Source organism: Ambystoma mexicanum, chromosome 11 (assembly GCF_040938575.1).
Source record: "Ambystoma mexicanum isolate Mex_15411 chromosome 11, UKY_AmexF1_1, whole genome shotgun sequence".
Lineage (NCBI taxonomy): Eukaryota > Metazoa > Chordata > Amphibia > Caudata > Ambystomatidae > Ambystoma > Ambystoma mexicanum.
The window spans coordinates 917,259,378-917,274,083 of record NC_090934.1 but is presented as its reverse complement, the minus strand read 5'-3'; the positions used below and the strand labels follow the sequence as shown (position 1 = coordinate 917,274,083).

At 45.2% G+C, this 14,706-nt stretch overlaps 1 protein-coding gene across 1 annotated transcript in view; it reads left to right on the top strand.

Moving 5' to 3' along the window:
- The first annotated feature begins 883 nt into the window (after positions 1–883).
- MUC2 (mucin 2, oligomeric mucus/gel-forming) overlaps positions 884–14,706 on the top strand; it is a 210,788-nt gene continuing 196,965 nt past the window's right edge. The window contains exons 1-2 of the mRNA XM_069625392.1: positions 884–985; positions 1,269–1,530. Coding sequence (XP_069481493.1) covers positions 907–985; positions 1,269–1,530 — 341 coding nt within the window. The 5' untranslated portion in view covers positions 884–906. The remainder of the gene's footprint in view (positions 986–1,268; positions 1,531–14,706) is intronic.

Here is a 14,706-nt window from a genome sequence, read left to right as displayed (position 1 = left end):
TAAGAGCGCTCGTATTGGGCTTACCAGCACTTCAACTAGCATTTTCTGCACCGGGGAAACTGTACTGACCCCCTCTTGACTATTCATTCAACTACCTCTACCTTAACTCACACCATGCCTACACAACCGCGCAGTCACTGTCCCCTTTCGCCTAGAGATATTGCAAGACGTTTGAAAAGTGGGCCCTTGCCGAGTACCTTCTGTTGACTTAGGCCTCCACGCTGAGCAGTGCTTGGGGAGAAAAAGACGCATTGCTTGCAGTCGTTTGATTTTATTTATTTATTTAGCCGTCTTGATCCATCGAATGCACCTATTCTCACCTGCACTAGGACACGGGCCGTATGTTCTTAAACAGCAGAAAGAGCCCTGTCTGCCAGAGCTCTTTGGGAATTGCACAGGTTTGCACCACAAACCTGCATACATACTGAATACCCGCCTGTATCTGTGTGCTAGAGCAGGCACCCACAGGTTACGCTGCCTGCTGTCCTTAAAACCGACATGTGTGACGGCCTGCCCAGGGAGGAGGGCAACAGCATGTAGAGGGAATCAGAAGAAACCCACGGATTCATAAAGCTTAGGAGCAATAACCCGGTGGCTGCCAGAGAAGGTGTTGTGCGCAGTGGGTCATGTTGTAATGTAGAAAAATGCCTAGTTTATGATTTACCATTGATTACAAGACAATGAAAACTACACCCTTTTGTCCAATTGCTCGTGTTAAATGCCTTCTCATAAATACAGGTCTGTCCCTTGTGTTTGCTTGCGAAGTTCACACCTCCCCCTCGGCCCCTCCCTGCTGCTATCTCCTCCCTCTCGGATCGCCTTGTAAAAGGAGCTTTATAAAAGGAGAGTTCGCAAAGTGAGAATAGTTCCAGTAGCTCACCCTCGCCCCCTCCCCTCTCACCAGCCATGATGGGGCTCACATGGGCCCGACTGGCTTTCTTATGGCTGACTATTACCTGTGCCCATGGCATGGAGATTGTTCGAGGTAAGCTTGGGTGCCATGGGGTGCTCTGTGGATTGAATTGGAATGTGCCACGGAGGGGATGCTGGTGTATAGGAAGAAGTGTCCCTTTGCTTTTATAAAGGCATGTTTCAAGGTTGCAGGGTTTTGGATAGGGTGCTTGGGAGACTCCCAAACATCTAAAGTCATTTGGTAGTAACATGCAGCTGTCAATCAATGTATGCTAGCATGCCACCCCTAAAAGGGACTAGGGATGTTGGGATTCTCGATGCATTTTTTCACGTCTGTCTTGTGTGTACCCTGGCAGGAAGGGAACGTAGTCACGGCCACTATGTCTGCAGTACCTGGGGGAACAACCACTACAAAACCTTCGACGGGGACTTCTACCGCTTTCCTGGCGCATGCGACTACAACTTCGCCTCAGACTGCCGCGAGTCCTATCAGGAGTTTTCTGTTCACATCCAGCGCGGCGCCGGCCAGGGCCACCCCCGGATTCAAAACGTCCTCATCACCATCAAAGACGTGAACATCCTGCTCAGGAGCCAGGTCGTGGTGGTCAACGGTGTCATGTGAGTCCAGCTGCTTTTGAGTATTTCCAAAAGGAGGGCACAGCTGTGACTGACATAGACCTTCAGCTGTCTTCATCTGTTTGGGGTGTTGATTTAGGATATGTCAAAGGTCTCAGCCACGATGCATGGACGTCGCTCTTTTATTGCATAGAGGGTCCTGCAACTTGTGTCTCTGCAGATGTTTTGGAATATGACCCCCATGATCCCACATCATGGACTATGCTGGCTAGAGCTGATGGTAGTTGTAGTCCAAAACATCTCGAGACCTAAAAGTAGTAGACCCCCGGGTATAGTCTGACATATGATATCGACAAATGTAAGCACCTTCAAAATGGTTACATTTAGTAACATTAAGCATCTTAGAGTACACAAATGAGTGTCCGACAGAGTGGTCAGTCATTTGATTTGCATGAGGCACCACCCTGCGTGTTGTATTCGAATATCACACATGGATGTGGATGTCGTATTAACGTTGTGTGCCCATGAAAGGTGCCCCTGGGTGATCTTGGGGAATAGAATGGATCAGTCTATCCTTAGATGGAGAGAGGTCTTTCCTGCCCTTCTTAAAACCTGTGGCAAGATCTGAGGTACGGGTATGTTTCCAACATAGGCACCAGTGGCTGTCGACTATGGCGGTAATCAGCGCTGTGGATGCTTTCCCTCCTATGGCATGGTGGAGATCTTCACCTCATTCCAGAGAGGTCATTCAATACGGTGCGTGGTTTTAGATTTTTCTTTAAACATTGACCTTGATCGGGGTCAAACCAGAGACCCAAAAGTGTCCGGCTAAGGAACTTGATGCTAAAGTGCGTGGACAGCCTGACTGTCCTTGAGATACGATCAGAGGTGTTGCTGGGGGGGGGGGGGGCTGAGGGTGCTACAGCCCTGGGTCTTTTGGTTGTAGTCCCTAATAGAAGCTCAGGGGATACAATCAAAAGGCTAGCTAGCCCCAAGCCCAACAGTCCTGGCATTAGCGTAGCCCCGGAACTTTTCCAGGCCTAGCAACTCCCCTGGACATGATGAATGGGCTCCAGACCAATGGAGGTGGTGCTGTGGTGAAAACACATCTTTCTCTGGGTGATGCCAAACTTTGGTCAATCAGTAACATCTCATTTAGTAGTAACCAGTGGAGGTGCAAAGTGCTGGGCAAGGAAATGTATGGGATATGGAATGTTACGGCTCATAAACTATGTTGTGTATTAAATACTGTGACAGAAATATGAATTGTAATGCTTGTGCATACACTATTATGTTGGCATTTTGCTTGCTGTCACCCTTTTTTACTTTCTGTTTTAGAATACACTTTGTTTTAACTACATGTGTGCTTACACTAGTGTAGTCTAATTATACTACATTAACATTTTCATTGTTGTGTGTCAACACATACCATAGCGCCCCAAGGGTGAGGTAGCTTGAACTCATACTTTTTCTTATATCTCTTTTATACCCTCATGAGCCAGGCCTCCCGTAACCAAAAAAGAGGGTTCACAGCCTATTTTTTGTTGATGTTACTGCTCCTGCATTATTGGGTATTGTGTAAGGCAAAGATGGCTGAAAAGAAAAGGAGCGCTGTACACAGGGATACATTAATAGTATACAACAATATGAATGCAGCTGAAAGGACAGAACACGAGAGTTCAGTTAATCAGCAACATTTCAATTACTAGGATAGAGTTGAGGTGCAATGGGTTAGTAAATGCTGTTTCTGGGGGGGAGGGGCAGGGGAGAGAAGCCAATCCATCCTTTAGCCAAACGTGGGTTAAGGAAGGAGGTGGGTAGAGTTGCTGGGGGTCGTGAAGGGTTTCCAAGAAGGCTGAAGCCTTCCGGGGGTGTTACAGAGGACTTGTTGGTGATCCCCCAAAGGCATTGCGGAGCAGAGTTCCGATGCTGAGGGACCAACACAGGGATTGTGCCTCTGCTGGGGAGTCGGTGTCGTAAAGCAGAGTAGAGGTCTGCGGCAGGATAGAGCAGGAAGGCAAAGTCAACACCCTTGCCTGTGGGTGGGTGAGAGCATACGCAGCCTCACAGGAAGCACGGGAAGGATTATTATTATAATTATAATTGGTTATTTATAGCACACGTCGTCTTGCTTCCAAGGCGAGCGCGTTGTCCCTGAGCGATCCTCCCTTGAGCAATGTGATCAGCAAGTTTCATGTGATTATACTCACTATGGCATGACCCCAGAAATGATGTGCTCTTCTGAAGAAACCGCACGCTATTGAGAAGGTGGTGCCAGAGAACACAACAAAAAAAGCCTCACCATAATACAATTGGAACCCAGTCATCATAAGTGGAAATGGCACCCCCTGTAAGAGGTGCATCCCAATAACATCCACATGAATTGCTTATGGCTCTGAGGGGTGCACGTTAAAGGTGCAGTGTAGTCACAGATCCACGCCGACGCCCTGCCAATAACTTGCCTTCCTCTAATGGACCTAATCGGATCCTGCTACATAAAATGACACCCTACCACATGCTTAGCCAGGGGCAATCTGATCTTTCGATGCAGACTTAAAGACATTGGCAAGTGTCTATTTAAGTGTAATCTATATATAAACCCACTTAAATGTAATACTTATCAATGCATGATTGGTGCATGTTATTCAGCCACATATTTTGCTTTCCCCATTCATACCCAATTTATTCTCTCTCACCTACAACATACATTTAGTAAAAAAGAATTCTGATGCAGAGAAACAAATAATATTGCTATTCTGATATTGACAATACTCTATGGTGTGAATTGTATATTCTGAAATAAATAGAACCCAGTTAAAAACATTGAAAAACATAATTTCTCTTTAAAATAACTTAATCCTGTAAGTATTCAAAAACATGTTCTAATCAATATTGCACTGTCAATATCATTTCAGTTGATGTATGAATGAAAGATTGGAAACATTTGTTTAGTATGCACTTTTGTCTTTAGGTAACGCACAAAATGATCACATACATAAGAGCAATTTATATCAGTTTGTAAAATAAATCCTTTATTTAAGCAACTGTGACAACGATGTAAATGTACAGGGAATGCAAAGTGGAAAATGCTCTGGCACCCCATTACTTGAATTGGTTTCGAGTACGCTAGGCCTGCAACACAGTAAAAGGTGACTCTTTGTTTCTAAACGAAAATATTCTGCTGACAGACATGTCATTTTATGGGGTTTCAAATAATTCTGATCCCTGTACTGTGTCCCAGGTGCCTGAATCCTCGAGTGAATGGGCACTGGGCAATATCCGCCCAGTGGCACTGCGCTTGAGTTTTGCTGTTCAGACTATGCCAGGTCATTTACAGCCTTGGCGGCACGTTGCCTCCTGAACTCTAGCATCTCTCCGGCATCTTTTCGTCTATCAGAAATGTGCATTGCCTTCCAGCGTTGCTTTGCATTTAATGGCTTCCTTTGCACTTTTTGAGCAGTGCTGTTGTTTTTTTTATGTGACTGGATTGAATGCTTTTATATTGAGCGATGTGCGTCCACAGTGAGGGGAGTGAGAGGCCACCGGAAACATTCAGCAAATGTAAAGGGAAAATCCTACATATATTACTTTCCAGGGGTGTCTCTGCATTGGGGAATGGACATCCTAACACGTATAGCCAGTACAAGACAGCTGCTGGATCCCAGTGGAGTGCCAGATGTTGCAATCATTTTATCCTCCCAGTAAAATCTTTAGTCTGCCCAAACGGGTAGAAACATCTTAATCTTAGGGTGAGTCTTTTCAAATATGAAAAGAGAACCAATCCCAGTCATCATTACAAGCATGGTGATTAAGCTTACAAGTCATTTATCACAGACATATTTGCCAAGTATAAAGATCTGTGGCCATCTTATGTTCCCAAATTACTCTTTGATTTTATGCAAAACAGCCACAAACCATAAATGGTGTTATTGGTTCCCTTCCCCTCCCTCATGATGGTATTTTAAAGAGGACAATAGAAGTGTGCCAGATTGTCCATCTTGGAATAATAACCTCTCAGAAAATAATGTATGTGGTTACTCTAGGTTTTGATACTTTGATTTTCTCAGTACGATAAGACAAGTGAAGGCGCCTTTTTATGACTATGACCTATACCGGAAGCTATCATTAGAAATGAACATTGTAACATTTTAAAAAGAGCCACTTTAAAATGTTAGTAACAATAAATCATTCTCTTTCTTTCATAGCTTCTTTTGCACACATACACAGCACTCCCTCTTTAAGATATCTGTATTTTTCTCTAGTTGCACTGCTGTTGGCAAAGGCTTGGATGGCTATTCTCCTGGCAGAGAGAGACAGAAACATAAAGTGAGACAGTAAGAGAGAGAGAGGGAGAGAGATAGACATGCAGAGAGAGAGAGAGAGAGAGAGAGAGAGAGAGTCCTATATCGGCACATAACAAGCTAGTATTTTTTTAAATGTTCAATTTGATTTTTAAAAGTTATGAAGTCAGATTCTAGTCTTATTTTGCACGAAAATATAAAAACAGCTGTATAGCAGCATCTAATTATCTACGTGCCATCTCCTGTGATATTAAGTACTCATGGTGAGAGACAAACACACGATGGTATATAATTACACATGCCTCCGGCAGAGATGAAATGCGTTTCCAGGTCTCTCATGTGAGTTCATTTTGGAGCACGTTCACTACTGTTTCATGCCCATTCTCTACACTCTTTCTGGCTGGCTGTTTGGCTGAGTGCCCCCTCAGTGCTGACCTCTGGACAAACTGGTGTTCAAGTTGTTGGCTTGTAACCTGAAAGCTTCCCTCGCAGCTCCTCAGTCCTGTGAGGTGGCCTTCTGCGACAAGAAGCACTGCCCAAGCAAAAAGCATGTGCAGAGTCTTGTGGCGACAGCCTATGCTTAGTAACATAAGAGAAGTGTGCCATTCTGTCAATGCATATAGAAATGCAAACATCTGTCCCTTCTCTCCTGACCTCCTGTATTAGTCACACATCCAACTCGGCCATGCACATGCACTTTGAAGTGTAGTCCTTTTTCTTTGCACTGCAGCCTAGTTCAGAACTTCCCATGATTAATCCCTGGGCCCTAGACAGCCCATGGAAGAGCTCTAAGCTCATAGGGTATCAATGTCGGAGGATGAACCATTTTCTTAACTTCTGAGATACACATGATGTTTAGCGTTGCACCAGTGTCTATGACAAACCTGGCCAGATGATCACCTATGAACACATTTACATCACTTCAGTTTGAGCCCGCCTGATTGGTCATCATGTATGCATAGTCTTCCCTTTCTCCGCGTGTATAGTCTTCTCTTTCGTCATGGTCGGCCGGTAAGAGTGAGGTTGGCTGGCCGGTAATATGACGAACATGACACACCAAGTCTTTCCTGGTGCTCACGCCTCAATGTCGATGTGCTGGTGTGGGACGATAGACAGGAGTTTCGCGCTGCATTTGAAGCAGCCTACTTCTTTCCTGTCTGGGTGGTACTACATTTCATATCTTTACAAAATGATTTGCCCTATCATAGCTTCTACGTCTTTGCCCTATTGCAGGACATCTCACGCCAGCTTCATGCTGAAATGATAGACCACACCAGCAGCATCGACCTCGAGAGGACTACATTGTCCCGGGTGCGTGATTTCCATAAATATGGTGGTGGTCAGCATTGCCAATTGATTTCTGTGGACTCAGGATTCCGCTAATAGGGAAGGAACGCCACATGGGAACTCTGGTCCAGTGCTCCGGTGTGGGTTCCCGCAACTTTCATAAAATCCAACCTCACCAGAATGCGGTGGGGGGCATCGCAATATAACGTCTCCCACAATGGTCTTCTTTGTCTGCTCTATAAAAAATGAGGCTTAATTGCTGCATTTAGGTTCTGGCAATGTTTTGTATTCATTATGTACAAGTGACATACACCTCACCCCAAGCAGGTCACAAGCTGGAAGTTGGGTTTTGGTTCTAACTAGGACAGTTATCATCACGTTCCATTTTGCCACAACACATTTTCAAATTCATACGTTTGGAAGGAATGAAATGACTCTTAAGCTTGTTTTCAGTCTATTTCCAAGCACTTCCAGTTGTTGTATCTTTGTGCCCTGAGCAGAAGTGGAGTTCGATAGCTGGAAGGTCTTGAATTAATAATATCCACTGGCATTGTTCTTGGCAACCCTCCAGACTATAGATTTTCAGCCTAACAAGCCATTATAGAAAACGAAACACAACATGCATATCATGCTTGGGTCTACCACGGAAGTCCTAAGCATAAGGTCACCTCCCTTCTGCACAGGAACACAAGCAACCCCCGACAAGTTCCAGTCTCATTTGGCATTGTCAGTGAGGTGTAGCTTGAGACTCTAGTCATAACAGGCTTGAGACCCACATCTCCAACACCTGGGAATATCCATGCCTCACAGGGTCATTAGCAAAACTGAAGTTTGATGGCAGGACGGTGTTGGATGAATCATAGCCAATGGCATTGCTCTGTACAACATTTTGTAGTGGTTCAGAATGACTAAACCTGGTTTTTTGGAAGGCTTCCCAGAGCAATGCTAGTGGCCAAGAGGAATTCAAAACCTACAACCTTTCACCTTGTTTACTTGAGTGCTCTAAAGCACAGGGAAATACAGCGTATAGCCCAGGATCAAACAGTTTGGTCAAGCGTGAAAGATGGAATTAGATCTCAGGTCTCCTGTTTTCTGCAGCTGACACGTAACCCTCTATGCCGCATGTCCACTGCCTAGAGGAGCTCTTTGAGGGTGTGTGTCTAAAAGAGAAACCTCATATTTCAACAGCCCAAATGTTTCTGAACAGAGGCGTTGGTAGGGGGGGAGGCTAAGGGGGCTAAAGTCCCTGGTCTTTTGGTTGTAGCACCGGAATAGACTCTCAGGAGCTACAACCAAAAGGCTAGCTAGTCCTGAGTCCCGACAGTTCTGACATTAGCGTAGCCTCAAGCAGGTCTAGATTCCCTGACAGGCAAGGTATGGCACTGGTGATGCAAGTGCAAGCCTCACCGCCACAACCAGATGTGATATGATTTCGATTTGATTTGAGCATTTATAAACGCGCTTAGAACGAACTCAACTGTAGTATTGCAAAAAGATAACGACTTCAATAGGGAAAAATAAGTTCATCCCGACGTTCTATAACAGGAATCGAGGGAGAATCTCACCAGTAAACACCCCTCTACTATTTAAACAGAAAGGTCTCAAAGGCCTTGCGAAACTGAAAAAGCCTATCGCGAGCCCTGATCGCCAAAGGAATACTGTTCCAAAGTTTCGGGCCTGCAACTGTGAATCGTCTGTATCCTCTAGAAACACATGCCATCGAGGAACGCTCAGCAGTAGCTAGTCCTTAGATCGAAGTGTCCTTGAAGGTAGGTGCCGACAGATTTGTCACTCAGGTAAGCGGGAGCCAAGTCATTAAGACATTTAAAATGAATGCAGTCTTTCACTGGCAGCCAGTGTAATGTTCTGCAAAGAGGGGAGATTTGGGCTGATTTATGCAGGCGACCTACCGGTCTGATGGCTGCATTTTGGGATTTTACGAGCCTATGCAATTGTACTGCCGGGAAGCCCATCAGAAAACTATTGCAATAGTCCAAGTGGGCATTTGTTAAGGCCCCGGACACCGTCACGCGATCATCAACAGGAATAAAGGTTTATGGTCATTTCATCTAAAACCATTGCATCTAATGCCATTCCATCGAAAGTTTTCCATCTAAAAAATGTAGATTTTTTCCTCTTTTTAGGGGTGGTGTGCCCCCAAAACCCCTGTTTTTTACCCTTTAAAATGCATCTGAACAAAAAATAACCCTTTACCCCCAAAAAACCTGCATTAGATGAACATTATTTAAATGGAAACATTTCGATGGCATGGTATTAGATTGAATGGGTTTAGATGAATTGACTAGATACCAGAATAAACTGTAAAACCTAGAGTGTGCACAGTGAGTAAAAGACTGTCACTTCCAAAATTCTCATGCCAGAACAGCCTACATTTTTATTCTTGGAGGCGAATTGCAACTTTTCACCATGAATACTCGGGGCCAAAGCGTGGCCAAAGATTGTTTAGCGGCCAAGACCAACTGTTTGGGCCAAAACAAAATGAGTTAAGTCCTTGATGCATTCAGCTGAAGCTGTTTATTGGCCATCATTCATTTATATCATTCAGACATTGATGCAGCTTCCGGAAGGCATCCTCGCGGTTACAAATTTCGATCTATATATACGTGTCGTCAGCGTATGAACGGTAACTCAGTCCATGACTCTTCACGATATTCATCAGAGTACGCATATATAAGTTGAAAGGCCAAGGGGACAGTGAGCATCCCTGCAGAACACTGCATCCCATTACAATGGGATCTGAGATGTAACCCCCAAATTTGACTTGTTGCTGCCTATTAGTCAAGAATGATCTGAACCATTTGATAGCATGTTCGGAAACATTCACCACCACTCTCAGATGATCAAGCAAGATGTTATGTTCAACCATGTCAAAGGCAGCAGACAGGTCTACCATCACTAACAGTGATAGCCCCCCTTCATCTGCAACCTCCAGCAGCTCGTCATATACCGGTAACAACATTGTTTCTGTTCCAAACTTGGAACAAAATCCTGATTGAAGTCCGTCCAGCAGTAATATATAGTGCTGTCGCAGGCATTGCATCTTACGTGCAGGTGCACAGACACAAAGCTCAGGCAGAGATGCAGTGAACGCTTCCCTCCCACATGTAGCACAATAGCATTGGGAACAGTGACAACTGAACCGTCTGTCACAGACATGGGACGGAAGCAGTACACGCATTCCTTTCCTGCCAGTCCGCAAATTAGCTATCGGATATACATGGGGATAAACATGCACACTCTCTACTAGGGGCCAGCGAAATTACCGCCGGTGAAATGGAACTGGTGAAATTCACCAACAATTTTGTTCATGTCTTCCGCAGCCTTGTACCTGTTCCACCACATCTTTTGGCGCTTTCACGCTGCGGCTTGAGCAAACTGTTTTATCCTGGGCAATACACTGTATTTTTGTTTTTGGTGCGAAAAGTCAATTTTTCTCTGACATTTTATTTTGTGGTCCGAAATTGTTTGGTGAAAAAACGAAAATCAAGGTGGCAAAACACCCAAAATTTCGTTTTTTGAAAAACTAAATTTTTAAAAACTACATTTTGTGTGGGAAAAGGCCACAGACTGCCAATTCCACTCCGCAGCCGATATTGACGGATCTGGCAAATTTGGCCTGTAATCTGCCAGTTTCCCCACGGATTGAAATGGAGCCATTTCGCCCACCCGTACTCTACAACTACTAGCCTCACACACTAAGAAGCGCAATGGCCGACACCAGAGCCCGGAAAGGAGCATCTCATTCAGGTCGATCCCAAACAAGCCCTCATAAGCAGGAACCTAACAATCTAGCAGCATTGTCCTCAGGAGCACTGGTTGTGTGTGGCGCGCACACCAGACCCTATCCATGCACAATGCACACCTCGGTAAAGCCTTTCCTCTTCAGCCCGTCTGACCCCAGTTGTTTTGTCTGTGTTTTTTATGTGCGCCCTGAGACTTATGGGTGAGTGGCACGTTATAAAAATTAAAATAAAAAATAAAATAAAAATAAAAGCGAATGCAATGCACCCAACGGGTAGAAAGAGTCTGTATTATTAATGTACTTTATTCCCAAGAATGTATTCCTAGGAAGAGCTCAGGAAGAACTCTCATAGGTGGCAACCCCTGTGCTTCTTTCTGGAAGGCTTTACGAGCAGCACGTGCCATGGGCATATCAGCAAACCCAAACCCTCTCTAGTGGTCTGGCCACCGCAGATCTTTTGGTAATCATGATGGCATAGTGCGACCCCCCTCTTCAAGAGCTCTTCCTTTCAAGGGAGAGTTTCTCATGCTAATATGCATTTATATTGCACACAATCACCACCATAGTAGTATCAGAGCACCTAGACTCATCCGTGGAGTGGCATCTTATGCCCATACCAGGGATATCCAGACCCTACCCTTCTGGAGGACGGAGACAATGGGCATGGGGATGACGGGAGTATGAGAAAGCGGGAAATGGATGCTACAAACAGAGGGAAGGAGGAATGCAGTAGGGGAAGAAGGTTTTGTGATAACATGGGCGCGTGCTAGTTCTGTCGGGTAGGCCATTGTTCTAAAAAAGAGAACAGATGGATATGGCTTACGGTTGTGTGATGATTGTGTTGTGATGACATGGCAGATTTGGAAAAATGTAGGTGAACACATGGGGCCTCATCTAGAGTTCGGCGGATACTCAAATCCACCTGCAGATGACTATTTAAAGATAGCCCTCCACCAGCTTTACATTGGTTTTTCGCAAGCAAGGAATGGCCTTTAATCCGCTAGCGGAATGCCGTCGGATTTGAGCATCTGCAGAACTCTAAACGAGCCCCACAGTGTAATATTAGGGGCTCGAGAGGGTGCTCAGGCAAAACTATATGTTTGGTAGCTTGTTTGCACTGGCATATACATACATCTTACACCTGGTCAAACTCCAGGATGTTAATCCTTTGACTGAAAAGCATATATCAAGAATGGCATAGTGAAGAACAAACTGTGTATAAAGGAGAATGCTGTCAGTTATCAAAGCTGTTAGACTATATTTTAATTCACAGTGAGACAAGGTCGGGCCTACCTTAAAAGCAAGCTGTCCAAGTATAGTAATACATAGCCATCTATAGTGGAAAAAATATAGCCCAAGCTCCCTATGTAAGCTGCATTCATTACCCTGAAGTGATCTCCTGGGATGACCAATGGCCATAGGCCATGGACATTGTGGATCGATACCGTAGAGGTTCCCGTCTCTGTTTCAAGCGTTAGGTTGACTTAAAGATAAGACAGTAAAGCTTCACATCAATGAATCCGTTACACCAGAAGCAGAGCATCCTCAAAGAGTGCCCATTCATCTCCAGCCACAAATAGAAAAAATAACTGAACTCATCGAGAGCCATTGACTTCATCCAACCAGCCTCTGGTCCCACTCCCTGGGATTCACACTTAATGCGGTGCTGAAGAAAGTGATGGCAAGTGACATATGCATCTGCATAGACATGAAACAGGAAAACAAGGCCATTGGCAGAGAAAGACATCCCGGCATGCATCTGGATGAAATGGTACGTTTGCTGAATGGGGCCAGAATATTCTCAAGCTTGGCTTTAATAAAGAGTACCACCAGCTCGAACTGGACGAGCAGTCTAGATCAGTGGTCAAAGTTGGCGGAAGCGGTTGGGAGCGGTACACCTCTACTTTTTTTCAAAACGTTTTACTCTCCCTATACATTTATTTTAAAAAGAAACCATTCCGGAATGGTTTAGTTTTAAAATAAAAGTGTAGGAAGAAGTTGAAACTTGCACTTGTGTTTGTTTGGGGGTTGGGATTGCGCATGGGCAGGGGCATGGCAATGGGGTTTGTGGAGTGCGTGGGCAGGCCAGCATGGAACATAGTTCCACTACTTCTTTGTGTACACTTCGACCACTGGTCTAGATTCATCACTACTTTCTCCATTCATCTAGCACTTTTTGGGTACAAGCGCCTGAGATTTGGCATCTGAGCTTGGCTATGCTGAGTGGGCATTTACAGAATTTGGGTGGGCCTGGGCCACCAGGCCCTACCCTGTCTACGCCTCTGAGGAGAGTGGAAGGAGGCGTCATCTGAAGATGCCGCGACTGGTGACCAGGAGATAGAAGCGAGCAGAGGGAGGCTTCGGCATTAGAAGGCTGGTGCTTCTCATTGTGAAGATCTAGAACAAGGAGAAAGGACTGCCTGAAGTATTTTGATTCGCCCGGGGGAGAGGTTGTGTGCTGGACATGACAGAGTTAACTCTACCCAGTCGATGCTCCAAATGTGAGTGTCATGCAACAGGGGGAATGAAAGAAGCATGCGCAGTGTAGAGGCGTAGTAGAAAGGTCCTCACTTTGCGTTCAATGTGAATAAAGAAGTGCCTTCTTGCCATGTGTCTCGTGTGAACACTTACTCAGAACAAGACAGTCCTGGGGCTGAATAGGCTGTGACCCTCTGTGACCAAATGTTCCATCATTTTTGTAATTGTACTGTATGTGTGTCTCCTTGAAAAACAAGGGTGTCATTTTTGACCAGATAGGAATTGCAGTAGCACTTTTACAGATGATAGAGGCATTCCCAGGAATGGGACATAGATCAGGGCCAAAAAAAAAAAAAAAACAGGTGATTTATAAAGGTACCCTAGCTGGTGAATGCTGCAATTTAAAGAGGAGTACTGTTCAAATATACAAAATTACATTCTTATGCAGCTCTGACGGGAAGGGTGTGGCCAGACAGGGAGGGGTGGGAGGGGATGACAGGGTGATCCCCCTTTGGCCAGTAGGTAAAGTTTATGCTGAGCTTTGATGAGATCCACATTCCGGATGGCTTTGATTGCGATGGGCAGCGGGTTCTAATGAGCATAGTGGGTAGGAAGAAAAGCTCAAGTGAGAGTAGGCCACTGGGTGGGTTGGACAGTGAGCTTGAGTGCAGAGAAGGAACAGGGGAAACAAGCTGGTCAGCAGAAAGAGATCTGGTCTGCCAAGTACTGAGGAGCGAGACCACTGATAGCTTTGCAGACTATAAGAAGGAACTTCAAAAGGGAGAGTTTGTGCAAGGAGAGCTACCCAGCATGGTGTCCGTAGGTAGCAACCAGGGAGGATCTGAATAGAGTTTACAGGGTGCAGGTAGAGAAGATGAGGACTTTGCCTAGAGTAAGTAAAGAGTGGCGAGGAAGATCAAGGAGTAGGCACAATCAGTAGTCAAGTTTGCAGAGCACACAGGTGGAGATTAGAGTTTTCGTAGATTGATGAGTAAGAAATTGACACATTTCCCAAATGTTGAGAAGGTTAATCTGCGTAGCAGGGGGGTGGTAGTGATTGTTGCAGTCGGAGCTCTCTTATCAAATGGACTCAAAGGTTGCAAGCCAAGTGCAAAGGAGCAATTAGGTTAAGCAGGAAGGAGAAAGGAGAGGGAATTGGAGGGCTAGTATTGGGAGCCGGGAGAACAATGACTTCCGTTTTCAGTGTTCTGCATGAGACAGCAGAGAGCCATCCAGTGATGGATTGCAGTGAGACCGCTAGTAATTCAATACGAGCTTAATGGGGAAGGGGAGGGAAAGGAAAAAAATATTGGGCAAAAAGGGGAGTTTTCTCTCGTGGCACTCCCTCTCATTGGCCCGTTTGCAGATCTTTCATGCGGTTTCTTAGCC